Source organism: Staurois parvus, unplaced genomic scaffold (assembly GCF_062004578.1).
Source record: "Staurois parvus isolate SC_StPar_1 unplaced genomic scaffold, SC_StPar_1.0 ptg000446l, whole genome shotgun sequence".
In the NCBI taxonomy this organism is placed as follows: domain Eukaryota; kingdom Metazoa; phylum Chordata; class Amphibia; order Anura; family Ranidae; genus Staurois; species Staurois parvus.
Window position 1 is genome coordinate 739,424 of NW_028318242.1, and position 15,879 is coordinate 755,302.

General features: G+C 39.6%; 1 protein-coding gene across 3 annotated transcripts in view; it reads left to right on the forward strand.

Annotated features, from left to right (window-relative positions):
• The window catches only part of LOC149453596 (ATP-binding cassette sub-family C member 5-like), a 99,600-nt gene extending 85,684 nt beyond the window's left edge, over positions 1-13,916 (forward strand). For 2 of the 3 annotated variants that reach the window (XM_089688094.1, XM_089688095.1), the window contains 5 exons: positions 1,320-1,479; positions 2,343-2,421; positions 5,105-5,218; positions 11,513-11,677; positions 13,723-13,916. In XM_089688094.1, coding sequence (XP_089544220.1) covers positions 1,320-1,479; positions 2,343-2,421; positions 5,105-5,218; positions 11,513-11,677; positions 13,723-13,824 — 620 coding nt within the window. In that variant the 3' untranslated portion in view covers positions 13,825-13,916. Of the gene's footprint in view, positions 1-1,319; positions 1,480-2,342; positions 2,422-5,104; positions 5,219-11,190; positions 11,296-11,512; positions 11,678-13,722 lie in introns of those variants that run through there. The other variant, XR_016314662.1, reaches the window with a different exon arrangement.
• The last annotated feature ends 1,963 nt before the right edge of the window (positions 13,917-15,879 follow it).

Sequence of the window (15,879 nt, forward strand, 5' to 3'; positions counted from 1 at the left end):
TGGATGACACATACACATCATTCATCTACTCTTGGTCCGGCCCCTGGGTCCAATATATGAACCCATTGCGGCCCTCAAGTCAAAAAGTTTGCCCACCCCTGCCATAGAGCCATGAGTTGCTCAGTCAGTATCTGTTTATTTTGACTGTATTAATATTTCAGGTGCTTAACTGTAATCAGAATTGGCTTACTGCTACATTGTTGTACTGTTTACCTTAGGATACAGTATTTCTCCATCTGAAGTAATACACGGACCACACAGATCATCTCAGAATCAGAATACTTTATTAATCCTAAAGGGAAATATATATATACATACGTATATATTCAGAATTATATTCAGAATTATTAAGATAAAGCCCCTTTTCACAGAACTCATAAAACCTCTACATATACTTTCTTAAAACAGTAACTCAGAGTATTACTGATGCATTGAATCATTTTTAAATAATATAGCTTTTCATCTATTCTATTAATTGAAATAAGGGTTAAATTAATTCCATATGCTTTATACAGTATCTTGCTAAACTATTTTCTTAAGGTTCGCATACCTTTGAGCTGTATGCATCCTTTTAGGACTTTACTGATTTTTATGTATTGAAATGGATAAAAAGATTTACTTTATAGAAAACAATGTAAGATTACAATTTCTCATTCAACCAGGGGGTTGAATGAAAAAAAAAACCTGACAGATCCCTGCATTAGTGCAAATGATGCTGATGCAGGGATCTCTCCAGCTAGGACATTGCAGTCTGACAGCGGGGACTCCCTCCAGCTAGATAACATGGATCAGTGTTTGCAGCCATTGGTTAGACTGGCTTGGTTGAACAGACAGTGGTATACATGGACAGAACGTTGGCTGCGTATACTGGGTTATACTGGGTATACTGGCAGGACCTGCAGTATAGTGATCTACATGATCCACCTTCATTCATTCTATGGATTTATCTCTTCTTTTTCTGATGTTAACCGAATCCTGTGCTCCTGCTGTCTCTGTATCTAGGGCATCACTACCTCTCCCACTGTCTGTTGATTGCTCCCACCAGTTTATTTCAGGTCATGGGGAGACTTTGCACAGAACAAAGAATGGTAAATTGGCCCTGGGGAAAAGATCAGCTGCAGGAATTCTATAGAGAATACTGATGGCTAATCCTTGGCCCCCTGCTAGACCTTTTTTCACCTAATTTTTTGTGTGTTGTTGGATTACAGGTCCCCAGTACATGGAATTGGGATGTTTTTACTGCATACTTGTTTTAGAATTTCTCACCAGAATTATTGGAGGATTAAAATTTTAGACTATTTTATTTTATGACTCAACAGGCAAATCATCCTTAGCAATGACAATCTTCAGACTGGTTGAACTGTCTGGAGGTTCAGTCAATATTGATAACATCTGCATTCATTCAATTGGACTGGAGGACCTGAGAAAAAAGCTTTCTATCATTCCACAAGAACCTGTTTTGTTTGTTGGAAGCATCAGGTGAGCTGAAAAACAGTATTACAATGTCTGAAATAGAATCTGCTTCAGTTTTAAAATGACAGATACAAAATAATTATATAGTCTGTTAGGGTTGATAGATATATGGAACCTATATAAGATAGGATTGCGAAGCGTGGTTCATAACTATTTGGATTGTTGTTGTGTCCCTTTTTGAGCAGTCATCCTTGCTATTTGTTCTAGTAACCATTGTCACCAAGACAGATGAGATACTTTTCAAAATGTTATGGTTATTATTGGCACAGAATACAAGAAAACTCTTCCAATGGGGACACCTGTTCTGGTGATGTGGTTGAGATTTACCCTCACTTTGGGCATCGTTCCATTCATTTCCTGCTGTGTCTCTGAAACAGAAAGTGAAGATAAATCTCCGGAATAGAGACACGCAGGGGTTTATTTACTAAAGCTGGAGAGTCCAAAATCAGACTCCCTTCTGCATAGAAACCAATCAGCTTCTAACCTCAGCTTGTTCAATGAAGCTTTGGCAATGAAACCTGGAAGCTGATTGGTTTGTATGCAGAAGGGAGTCTGATTTTGGACTCTCCAGCTTTAGTAAATAAACCCCATGGGTTCTGGCTCTTCCATTTTGTTCAAAACTGTAAAATTGACTGGGGCCCCACTTTAATTAGTCATGATTACATATTATTTAAAAGCAAAATATGAAAGATAAAAAAAAGTTAATAGATATAGTATGTAGGTGCATGTGTTCATTCCCACCAATGACTATTATTTATATACAGTATATATCATTACTTTCTGAAGTCTTACGTCAATGGTAGTATGCCAATTACTAATACCACATAGTGTTTTGAACATATACCAAAATAATAAATGCCAAATTATAGGTTGAATTTGGACCCAATGAATCAGTACACAGATGAAGAAGTGTGGAAAGCTTTAGAAAAAACCCACATGAAACAACACGTATGTATACTCACTGACTGATAACTTTAAGAATTTTTCTCTGTGCCTACATCTGAAGGTACCCACGTGTCCAAGCATGTTCATAAAATCCAATGGCTGCTGCCTGAATTGAATACCATTATATTCCTTGGTTTTTAGATTTGCAATGAAGAGCAATTACCTTTGTCCTCTATGATTCCACAGAATTGACTTTGGACATACTGCAAAATACTAATTCAAATACTATTAAATGACTGTGAAACATTTGATCATTATGTATGCACTGCCAATGTATTCTATCTTCAAACAGAAAATGGAAAGCTGAACTCTGGCCAGTCTTTAATAGTTACTTTCGGATGCCCTCTTTGAATAGTAAAAGTTGAATGCTTGATTACTATAGGGGAGAGGGTGTAAATTGGAGGAGTACTTGTCTTATTCCTTGGTTCTGCAGGATTCTCCCCTGCCAGTTTCCTGGATGGACAAATGGCCCTCTCGAAGCTTCTCTTCTTTGCTGTTGTTCAGCCATCCCCTCAAGAACCACATAAGTGGCCCTGCACTGTACATGAGGAAATTCAAGACCTGCTCACATTGTGGAGCCAATCTTATAAGTGCACTGGCTATCAGGAGAGCAAAGAATAATAAAAGTATTCTTCTACTTTACCTTCACCCAGAAAAAAGAAGAATTCTATCTTGCTGTGGACACCTAAAGGCCAACCAGAGTTTAGCTTTAACAATTTAATTGATGGAAGGACATGTATAGTCAGTATTTTTATTTAAAGCAGACTTAACAAAACTATACTCCCTATTATTTCAGAATTTATGTTTCACCACCAGTTTTACCACCTCATGCAGCCATTATTACTTTGTTTGCTGTAAGGCCAACAATAGCATTTAAAGGGAAACTATAATGGAGTTGGGCCATTTTTTTTTAAATTATGATTTCTGTTAGTTTTTTTTTTTAAATTTGATAGCTTCATTAGTTTTTTTTTTAGTACATTTTCTGCAAATATGGAATAATACATGTTGATCCTGTCAGAAGTGACATGCATAAGCGTTCCACCAATGGCCCTGGTGCTTTGGGTTGTGTTACTTCCATATCAAGCATACACAGTAATATTCGCAGCAACATAACCCCTGTGTTCACATACACTGAAATAGAGGGGTTAAATCTGCTCGATACGGAAGTAACACAACCCAAAGCACCAGGGCCATTGGTGGAACGCTTATGTGTGTCAAGCGCAGTGTGGTGACGTCGTGAAGGGGGAGGGATCATGTTTGAAAAGTTCCCGGTATACAACATCTGTATAGAGGAGCTGTGCCTGATAGAATCTGTGATTTAATGTGAGTACTGGGGAGCCGATCACACCGCCATTTAAGGTGGATACTTATCGTGTTTGGCATATCGATTTCCTGGTGAACGCAAATTAATAGGAGCAGTCCCTGTATGCTATGAGGGTCCGAGCTGTGAGGTCTGGAGTGCCTTTCCTGTGTGCGTTGTGTACCAGTGGAGCCCCCTATCCCCGCCAGTACCATGATGACCACCTTCCCAGATATTACATTACATGCGCATTAATATTGCACTTCCGGTGAGTGCAAGAACACTTAATTTCCTTACCACGGAAGGCACGAGCACCAATATTTGATGCATTTCTTCTGAGGACTGCTTGTATCCCAAGACACCAGATTTATGACACGATATTTTCGATTGTTACAATATTTATTGTTCTTTGCTTTAGCATCATTGGCCATTGGATATTAATCATGTTTATGTGTATACGTTTATGTGTCTATCATCCATTCACTTCTATCTTCGTCACTCATTGATGACACTTTTTGTCCCAGTGCTAGATTATTTAAGTGTTTGTAATCATCAGATATAAAATACTGTACGTACAAAGCATATCCCTCTATAGTGTGTAATTGTCTCAATCCAGAGCAGAAGTGGTTTTTTTTCTGTTTGCCGCTTCATTTCTCTGCTATCAGCATGAATCACTTCTGACACCAAGAGAAAAAAAGGTGATAGGGGAGGGAGCTCCAGCAGATTGATAGCCTGAGCTCTGGTCATGTGTGTTATGTGAAGGGGAGGGGGGTGTCCCCTCCCTCCAATCAGCTCTCAGAACTCTCTTTACTGAGCTCTGAAGTGTGTAATTTCAGATCTCCGCCCCCTTTTTGTTTTTTTTTGAAAGCCCAGACAGCTTTGTAAATTCTGGACTTTGAATGGTTGTAGAGAAGAGAAGACTGTGGACAACCAGGTACAACTTATGCACAATGATCTTTTTATCTCTGTGTTTCACCTGAGGGTAGTCACTTCAATGTGTGTGTGTAGGAGTTTACGACCAATTTAATATTGCTTGGAATTAATTTATTATCATAAAGCAAAATAACCTTGTGTAAAAAGCTTCAGATGGAAAACAGTTAACTGTGATGTATCATAAGAGGTATATAAGAAAGCAACAGGTGGTTTCACTCTCTTACAAAAAAATGACATGTCACTTTCTGGTGGTCCATGTTATTTAGAAACACAGTCTATTTTTAAAGAACAATACCTGTCCATCTGAGATTTTCTCTAAACTGATGTTTGTGCCCTGAAAGTTAAAAGAACATGCTTAGCTAGGTAGAAAACGTAACCTACGTATTGCTTATTGTAGTTTAGTGTGGCTCTGGGGGCTTATGTGAAATGTATTTATTTTAATATACCTTATAGGTAGCTCAGCTACAAGGACAGCTACATTTCCAAGTAGCAGAAAATGGCAGTAATTTCTCAGTCGGTGAGCGACAGCTGCTATGCATGGCACGGGCTTTACTTAGGAATAGTAAGGTATGTGGACAGTTTTACAATGTACTGCTTTTAATTAATGTAATTGCATGATTATGCAGTGAATATTTTCCTGCCTTGTCTGCTTCTGACACCCACACAGTGGACCTACTGGCCTGTATTTGATGGCACATTCAAAATAATAACATGTAAAAGAACTAGTCGGCTCTGATTTTGTCAGTTCAAACCATTAAAATCTATTATTGTTCGTTGGTTGCTAATAAATCTTTAACCAAGCAGATTTTCTATTCAAATTGAGATACACTATATTGCCAAAAGTACTGAGACACCCCTCTAAATCATTGGATTCAGGTGTTCCAATCACCTCCATTGCCACAGGTGTATAAAATCAAGCACCTAGGCATGCAGACTGCTTCTACAAACATTTGTGAAAGAATGGGTCACTCTCAGGAGCTCAGTGAATTCAAACGAGGTACCGTGATAGGTTGCCACCTGTGCAATAAGTCCATCCGTGAAATTTCCTTGCTACTAAATATTCCACGGTCAACTGTTTGTGGTATTATAACAACGTGGAAGCAACTGGGAACAACAGCAACTCAGCCACGAAGTGGTAGACCACTTAAAATGACAGAGTGGGGTCAGCGCATGCTGAAGCGCACAGTGCGCAGAAGTCGCCAACTGTCTGCAGAGTCGACAGCTAAAGACCTCCAAACTTCATGTGGCCTTGAGATTAGCACAACAGCAATGCGTAGAGAGCTTCATTGAATGGGTTTCCATGACTGAGCAGCTGCATCCAAGCCTTACATCTCCAAGTGCAATGTAAAGCATCGGCTGCAGTGGTGTAAAGCAAGCTGCCACTGGACTCTAGAGTAGAGGAGACGTGTTCTCTGCAGTGATGAATCACGCTTCTCTGTCTGGCAATCTAATGGACGTGTATGGGTTTGGCGGTTGCCAGGAGAACGGTTCTTGCCTGACTGCATTGTGCCAAGTGTAAAGTTTGGAGGGGGGATTATGGTGTGGAGTTGTTTTTCAGGGGTTGGACTTGGCCCCTTAGTTCCAGTGAAGGGAACTCTTAAGGAATCAACATACCAAGACATTTTGGACAATTTCATGCTCCCAGCTTTGTGGGAACAGTTTGGGGATGGCCTTCCTGTTCCAACAGGACTGCACACCAGTGCACAAAGCAAGGTCCTTAAAGACACGGATGAGCGAGTTTGGGGTGGAAGAACTTGACTGGCCTGGTTCTGACTGCAACCCGATAGAACATCTTTGGGATGAATTAGAGCAGAGACTGCGAGCCAGGCCTTCTTGTCTGAAATCAGTGCCTGACCCAAAAAAATGCGCTTCTGGAATATTGGTCAAACATTCCCATTGGGACCATCCTAAATCTTGTGGACAGCCTTCCCAAAAGAGTTGAAGCTGTTATAGCTGCAAAGAGTGGGCCATCTCAACATTCAATAAAGGCAGGCGTCCCGATACTCTTGGCAACATACAAGTGAAACTCGAAAAATTAGAATATCATGCAAAAGTTAATTTATTTCAGTAATGCAACTAATATATGAGATAGACTCATTACATGCAAAGCAAGATAGTTCAAGCCGTGATTTGTCATAATTGTGATGATTATGGCTTACAGCTCATGAAAACCCCAAATCCACAATCTCAGAAAATTAGAATATTACATGCAATCAATAAAACAAGGATTGTACATAGAACAATATTGGACCTCTGAAAAGTATAAGCATGCATATGTACTCAGTACTTGGTTTGGGCCCCTTTTGCAGCAATTACTGCCTCAATGCGGCGTGGCATGGAAGCTATCAGCCTGTGGCACTGCTGAGGTGTTATGGAAGACCAGGATGCTTCTATAGTGGCCTTCAGCTCTTCTGCATTGTTCAGTCTCATGTCTCTCATCTTTTTCTTGGCAATGCCCCATAGATTCTCTATGGGGTTCAGGTCAGGCGAGTTTGCTGGCCAATCAAGCCCAGTAATCCCACGGTCATTGAACCAGGTTTTGGTGCTTTTGGCAGTATGAGCAGGTGCCAAGTCCGGCTGGAAAATGAAGTCAGCATCCCCATAAAGCTCATCTGTGGAAGGAAGCATGAAGTGCTCCAAAATCTCCTGGTAGATGGCTGCATTGACCTTGGACTTAATGAAGCACAGTGGACCAACACCAGCAGATGACATGGCTCCCCAAATCAACACAGACTGTGGAAACTTCACACTGGACTTCAAGCATCTTGCAGTGTGTGCCTCTCCATTCTTCCTCCATACTCTGGGTCCTTGGTTTCCCAATGAGATGCAAAAGTTGCTCTCATCAGAAAAGAGGACTTTGGACCATTGAGCAACAGACCAGGTCTGTTTTTCTTTAGCCCAGGTAAGACGCTTCTGACGTTGTTTGTTGTTCAGGAGCGGCTTGTCAAGAGGAATACGACATTTGAAGCCCATGTCCAGGATCCATCTGTGTGTGGTGGCTCTTGATGCACTGACTCCAGCCTCAGTCCGCTCCTTGTGAAAGTCCCCAACACTTTTTAATGGCCTTTTCCTGACAATCCTCTCCAGGCTGCAGTCATCCCTACTGCTTGTGCACCTTTTGCTTCCACACTTTTCTCTTCCACATAACTTTCTATTAATGTGCTTTGATACAGCACTTTGGGAACATCCAACTTCTTTTGCAATTACCTTTTGAGGCTTTCCCTCCTTATGGAGGGTGTCAATGATGGTTTTCTGCACAACCGTCAGGTCAGCAGTCTTTCCCATGATTGTGATTCCTACTGAATCAGACTGAGAGACCATTTAAAGGCTCCGGAACCCTTTGCAGGTGTTATGGCTTAATTAGCTGATTAGAGTGGGACACTTTGAGCCGTGAATATTGCACCTTTTCACAATATTCTAATTTTCTGAGTTTTCTGGGGTTTTCATGAGCTGTAAGCCATAATCATCACAATTATGACAAATCACGGCTTGATCTATCTTGCTTTGCATGTAATGAGTCTATCTCATATATAAGTTTCACCTTTTAAGTTGCATTACTGAAATAAATGAACTTTTGCACGATATTCTAATTTTTCGAGTTTCACCTGTAGTGTATGTTGAGTCAGGACAACCAAAAAGCACAATAAGTATAAACAGGTTTTCAAGTCACATAACCAGGTTCCAAATTTACAAATTTTAAGTCATTTCTCACTTTACTGATTATGTAATATAGAAAAAGAGAGATTCTATGAGCAAATTTAAAAGAAAAGTAGAGCTTTTTCCCTTCCAATTCGGCATCATTCCCCAGCCTAGACTGGCTGAATGACATCAGCCAACAGCGGACTTCAGCTGAACACGGGTCACAGAAGTGCAGAATGAACTGCACTCCTGTGATCCATGGGAGAAGTACAGCCAAAAGAGCTTTGGCTGTACTTCTCCTTTAAGGGGCATAGGGGGTCAATTCACTAAAGATTACCATATGCGATAACATGGACACGTGACTCATTTGCATAAATTATTGCATACAATAAAAACATGTCAAATTCATAATAAAAAGTAATGATCATGCAGTATTTAACGCAGAATGAAAAGTGTGCCAGTAAATATTGCAAAAAAAATGCGGTAAGCTGTTAAGTCCAATTCACAAACAGAACAGAAAGTAAAAAAAAGATGAGATTTTTCACCAGGGTTTTGCTGGTGGTATCAAATGCGGTATTTTTTCAGATGCAGCATGGGGGTCCCCCCCCCAATCCTTATCAGGCCCTTTGGGTCTGGTATGGATTTTAAGGAGAACCCCATGCCAAAATTTTAAGAACAAATGGTGTGGGGTCCCCCCAAAATCCATAGCAGACCTAAGGGTTTTTTTTTTTTCATTTTGGGGTGGGGTTTTCCTTAAAATCAATACCAGACTGAAGGGGCCTTGTAGTTACCGCATGCATTATTTTACTGCATTACTCCTAATAATCTGAATGATCTCGACATTTGTAAAGTTACTTTGTGAAGATGCCCACACATTTAATCCCTTGAATTCTGTGACACTTATTCACTATATCCTGTGAATAGGCACTGCTAAATCACACATTTCACAGAGCCTGCCTTCTGAACTACAGAGGTGCTGAGAGGAGGAGTTTCAGGAGGTGGAGTCAGTATCATGGGACATGTAGTTCTTAGGCATTGAAAGTGAGCAGCAGAGGAGAAGCTGCAAAGGATGCAGTGAATCCAGGAAAGTGTGGAAAGAGATGGCCAGCAGACAGGCAGTGCTCACAACTTGAAAGTAGACTGGATTGTCAAAAATAGCTATTGTTTGTAATGCTAGTACAATGCTGGTGTTGTAAAATGAAGGTGTATGCTGTGATTATAGATCTCCTTTAATTTATTGCATGGGTGCATGATCTTTTTACCAAAGGGCAGAAAGAGAGAGGGTTATGTACCTGTATATAGTTTAGTAGCTACATGGGGAAGGGGATTTGTGTCTATTTTTATTACAAAAAGTCCACAGTGTCATTTCAAGAACATTTAATTTGACACCATAGACACTTTCAGTTGCCACACCACCGTTGCCTGACAGCAGATGCAAGAAGACGAGTGAGCAGTAATAGCAAAGTACAAGAGTAAGATAGTAATGGAGGCACATTCCACTTTTCTAGGTCTGGATACATTGAAAACTTTCAGCAACATGTAGTCTTCTGTACAGTCAGGTACTGTTATCACTTTTTGGTTGGATTGCCTGCCTTTCCCTTCACTGATGTCCTATAGTGTGCTTCCAAGAAAGAGCCTCTTCAGGAATGTGTCTAACAAACTTCCTAAAAATGAACTTGGGCACGTATACTACTGTGAAAGAATACAGGATTAGAAGAGTCTGAGAGGTTCTTGTACATAAAATATATATAATAAATATCCATATAACTTAAAGCCTAAATCCATGTTTTAGTGAACTTTAAATAATCATCCGCCAATCAGAGGAAGTTTTGTATTTATTCAGGAAATACAAAGCTTCCTGTGAATGGATGGGCAGTGTTCAGTCCAACTCAATTTTGTTCCAGGAGCAGGAAGGGAAATCCTTATCCCACTGCCAGAACACAGCTCTGTTTACTAAGTAGCTGAAGCTACATACAGTTCCTATAATGCTGACAAGCTGCTGTATCTGTTAGTGGAGGAAATCGTTTGTTTGGACTAGCTGAGTCCCGAAAAAACTAAAGTTCACTAAGCCCTGGTTCACACTGATGCAAATTATTTTTCGATTTAACCATTCAAATTGCATGACAAATCGCATCTAGTGATCGGCAATAGAACTTCTACAAAGTTGGAGTCACACCAATTTTAAAAGTAGTTCCTGCACTACTTTTGCCAATTTTGGGTGTGACATGAATAGACATCTGTGCATGAGGTCACAGAGATGTCTATCAAGTTGCACCTGAAGTCGCACCGCCATACGCCTGAAATCGTGTGACTTCAAGTGAAGTCAAACGATTTCAAAGTCAGAATCAGTGTGAACCGGGCTAAGACATGGAGTTAGACTTTAAGGGGACAGCTTCACACAGTGTGGTGTCAGAAGGACATATTTATATAGTGCCAAAACAAATAGACATACTGTACTTTTTGTTCTCATTACATACTTTCAGATAGCTGAACATTTAAAGTCACTCTAAAGCCTAAAGGTTTTTTTTCTTTTTTAGCCCAATGCATTCTCTGCATTAGGGTAAAAAAGCTTCTGTGCCACACGATTCTACACTCACCCCCTTTATACTTACCTGAGCTCGATCACAATCCAGCAATGTGAGTGAAAACAGCGACTCTCTCCAATCTATCCCTTCTCACAGGGGTTCCCCCCAATGGCTCCCACTGCTGTCAATCAAATTCTGTGATGAAGGAGCAGGGGCAGGGCGGAGCCACAGTCTGTGTCTATAGACGCACACAGGGCAGCTTGGGATCGAGCCCAAACGAGTGCCCCCATAGAAAGCGGTTTTCTATGGTGGGCACATCACCTTCTACTACTGCTCAAGGTAAGCCAGCAATTAACATCCACTTTCCAAACACAGGAAGGGTGCTAGCCCAGCATGCAGAGAAGGAGCCAGGAGCGCTTACGGCGGACCCCAGAAGAGGAAGATCGGGGCTGCTCTGTGCAAAACCATTGCGCTGAGCAAGTAAGTATGACATTATAATAATAAAAAAATTAAGTTTTACATCCACTTTAATGCTTGACATAAACAAAATATGGTTATATACATTTAGCAAACCATAGTTGTCATTCAGTTAAAGATATTAAAATCTTGATCTTGTTTTGAATTCATGGTCCATTGAGATTGTCCTGTTATATTATGTTGTTTATTATAACCTGGTATCATGTTTTTTTCTTATTAGATATTACTGTTAGATGAAGCTACGGCAGCAATTGATAATGAAACAGATGTGCTGATTCAAAAAACAATCAACGATGCATTTTGTAAATGCACTGTGCTCATTATAGCACATCGCCTCAATACTGTGTTCCACTGTGACAGGATCATGGTGATGGACCATGGAGAAGTAAGTAAGGAGAATGACTTCAAAGTGTTCAATGTAGGATTGACTCTAGGACAAATAACTAGTTATATTATAAATGAACAAACATATATATACAGTATATTGTGTTTGTAAGTAATGTTTACTACATGTTTAATACCTATGACACAAAATAGGGTTGTTGTAAATAGAGAGTCCTACAGAAGTGGTGCATATATTTAAAAAGGGGTCAAAATATTTACCATTTATAGACCTGTTAGTTTAACTTCTATAGTTGGGAAGATACTGGAGAGTTTAATAAAAGACCACATAGATGAATTCTTGCTGGAAAAAAATATTCTAAGCAACAGACAGCATGGATTCATGAAAGACAGAAGTTGTCAAACAAACCTGATTTCTTTTTATGAGGAGGTTAGCAAACCCTTGGACAGAGGGGTGGCGTTGGGCGTGGTTTTCTTGGATTTTGCAAAAGCGTTTGACACAGTTCCTCACACACAGCTAATGTGTAAGATGAAGTCTACAGGCTTGGAAAAATCCGTATGTAAATGGCTAGATAACTGGCTAAAAGATTGTATTCAGAGAGTAGTGGTTAATGATTCATACTCTGAATGGTCTAGGGTTGTCAGTGGTGTACCCCAGGGTTCAGTGTTGGGACCCTTACTTTTTACTTTATTTATAAACTATATAGGGTCTGGGATTAAAAATCCCATTTCAGTCTTTGCAGATGACACCAAGCTGTGCAGTGGAATAATGTCCTTACAGGATGTCTCCAATTTACAAGCCGACCTCAATGCACTGTTTAATTGGACAACTACAGTATGTGGCAAATGAGGTTTAATGTTGATAAATGTAAGGTTCTGCACTTGTGGGCTAAGAATATGCATGCATTATACATACTAGGTGGGGTACAACTGGGGGAATCAATGGTGGAGAAGGATCTGGGAGTTCTGGTAGATCACAAGCTTAATAATGGCATGCAATGCCAAGCTGCGGTTTCTAAAGCAATAAAAATCCTCTCTTGTATTAAAAGAGGTGTAGACTCCAGAGAGAGAGATATCATATTACCCCTGTACAAATCATTAGTAAGACCTCATCTGGAATATGCAGTTAAATTTTGGGCACCAATTCACAAAAAGAATATTGGGGAACTGGCGGAAGTACAGAGAAGGTCCAAACTGATAAAAGGCATGGAGAAGCTCAGCTATGAGGAAAGATTGGAGGAACTGAATTTATTCTCTCTTGAGAAGAGGAGATTAAGGGGGGATATGATAAACATGTATAAATACATCAGTGGTTCATATAGTGAACTCGGTGTAGAGCTCTTCACCCTGAGGTCATCACAGAGGACAAGGGGGCACTCTTTATGTCTGGTGAAAAAGAAATGTAATCTCCAAATATGGAAAGCTTTCTTCACAGTATAAATGTGGAATAGACTCCCTAAAAATTATAGGTAAACGTTTATAGGTAAAGTTGATCCAGGGAATATCCGATTGCCTCTCGGGGGATCAGGAAGGAATTTTTTTCCCCTGCAGGAGCAAATTAGCTCATGCTTTGCTGGTTTTTTTGCCTTCCTCTGGATCAACTGTGGGTTTAGGATTATAACTTTTTTTTTTATGGTTGAACTGGATGGACTTATGTCTTTTTTCAGTCAGACTAACTATGTTGCTATGTAAAAAGCTGTATGGCTGCAAAAAAGCTGAAAGGATTGGTAACATGTTGATCATTTTATGCCTTTAGATCAAGTGATCCTAACCATTGTGAAACAGATCTTTCTATTTGCTGTATGTAGGTTGATTTTTATATCCACGGTTTAAACACCTTAAGAAAAATTTGAGTACACAAGGACTGAATTTGTTTCCCACAGGTGAGCTGCACTGATCACAGCTCCCCTGCCTCCTGCATTGTAACACTGGTCATTTCCTCTCCAGTGGTGACCTGCAAACGTCTGGAGTGGAAGTGTAATAGAATCAGGGGATGAATGTTATTATAAGGAGGCTGCAATACTTATAGTATACATATTTTATTTACATAAATTCACTTTATTTATATATTTTCCATTTTTTATGCAGATTTTGGAGTTTGACAAACCATCGGTGCTTCTGTCTAATAAACAATCTACATTTCATGCCATGGCAGTTGCAGCAGAAAGAACAGTTTTTCCTGCATTTTGATAAATAGAAATCGAGGAAGGAACTGTATGCTAAATAAAGAAGAGTGCAAAATCCAAAACATAGGCCTTAATAAAGAGCAACGAGCCTTCTTAGCTTTATTTAGTCCTTCACAAGCAATACATGGGCCTACAACAACAGCAATGAAAACGTCTGCAATATAAAGGCATGTATATAGAACATAGCAGTACAGGGGCTCACAGATCTAGAATCTTAAGGTTCCTACAGGAAATAGATGGTGGTTGGACATGCTGGCGTGATCCAATCGTCTAAAGGTCTTTTGGTGTTAAAGCTCTTTCCATAAACATGCATGCTGGAATCTGTTAAGCATGTATGTTTTAATGCATAAAATTAGTATTTTTAATTTCATATTAGAACCAATGCAGTAACAAAATTTTTAAGACCGTATATATTTATGTTGATTAGTTATTATAATAACAATAAGTGATGCAATTTTGAAAATAATGGTACATCCATGAATGCACATGATCAATGTGAATGTACACGATCAATATAATGATAGGCAGTTAAAATAATGCATATGATCAATATAATGACAGGTACCTAGATATCTTGCTGTCATTAAATAAATCATCGCAGCCCTGGAGCCCACCCCAGTTCTTACCCAGCAGTGACAGCAGCACTGTGGTACGTGTGGTACCTTCTTTCCATACATTTTTCACGAAATGAAGGTTTAGGCCTGCTCCCTGATTTTCTAACTATTTAAAAAATCACCCTGTGCAATAAGTAGAGCCTTAGACTTCTAAATGTGCACATAACTGCCCTTTGGGAAAGCAGAAATGGTCAAATCATCTCAAACTATCACTGAGTACTGTTTGTGATAGTTTTTTTTATTTGAACTAACATCCACATTTTTAGGACAAACTTTTAGGGTGTACCCCTTCTTCAAGATCCAAGCAGTACTAATACACCTTGGATCCTAGATAAGGGAGTACACTCTGAAAGCTTATCCTGAAAATATGGATGTCAGTGCAAATAAAAAAAGTATCACAAACAGTACTCAATTTTTCTTGTTGCAATTGCACTAATATGGCTACAATCACCTTAAGCTCAATCAATTACTGAAATTGGGAGCATTGCTTTCCATTATCAGCTCATTTATGACTACCCTTTTTTTTACCAATGCTCAATTTACAATAGATACAGTGACAGGAGGCTGCAAAATAATATTCTGGGTTGAATAGGGCACAAATTAATAAGTCAACATGGAATCCAAAAGAAAACTCTCTAAAAGGGAGATCTGCCTGTAGCAAGGGAGTCACGGCCTGTCATTGAACTGTTTATAGGTGCAAATGGACAATTAAGGGACTTTAGCTTCTTGGGTTACCCAGCTAATGCCACTCTTCACTGGTGTACTGTAGATTTAGTAGAGTATAGTAAATCAGAAACATATCGGTAAATTGGATCATATTGCAATAATGCACTATAGCTATAACAACTTGGATATATGTCTTAAAATTACAGTACATTCAGAACAGCAGAATCTGTTCTGTATTATTATCTTTTCTTAGCCTTTGTACGCACACGTGGAAGCAGTCTCCATAGGAAAAGCAGAATGATAACTCCACTTAACAGAAATTTTCATATCGGATGTATCTAGATTTTTTGGAAATTCTGTCCCACGGACACAATAGGATGCATGAGGAAATCTCTTCAAAATGAGGAGAAATTCCCTCTGAAACACACACTATATTGCCAAAAGTATTAAGACACTCCTCCAAATCATTGGATTCAGGTGTTCCAATCACCTCCATGGCCACATGTGTATAAAATCAAGCACCTAGGCATGCAGACTACTTCTGCGAACATTTGTGAAAGAATGGGTCGCTCTCAGGAGATCAATGAATTCAAGCGTAGTACCGTGATAGGTTGCCACCTGTGCAAAAGGTCCAGCTGTGAAATTTCCTTAATAATAAATATTCCACGCTCAACTGTTAGTAGTATTATAACAAAGTGTAAGCAACTGGGAACAGCAACTCAGCCACGAAGTGGTAGGCCATGTAAAATGACAGAATGGGGTCAGCGCATGCTGAAGCA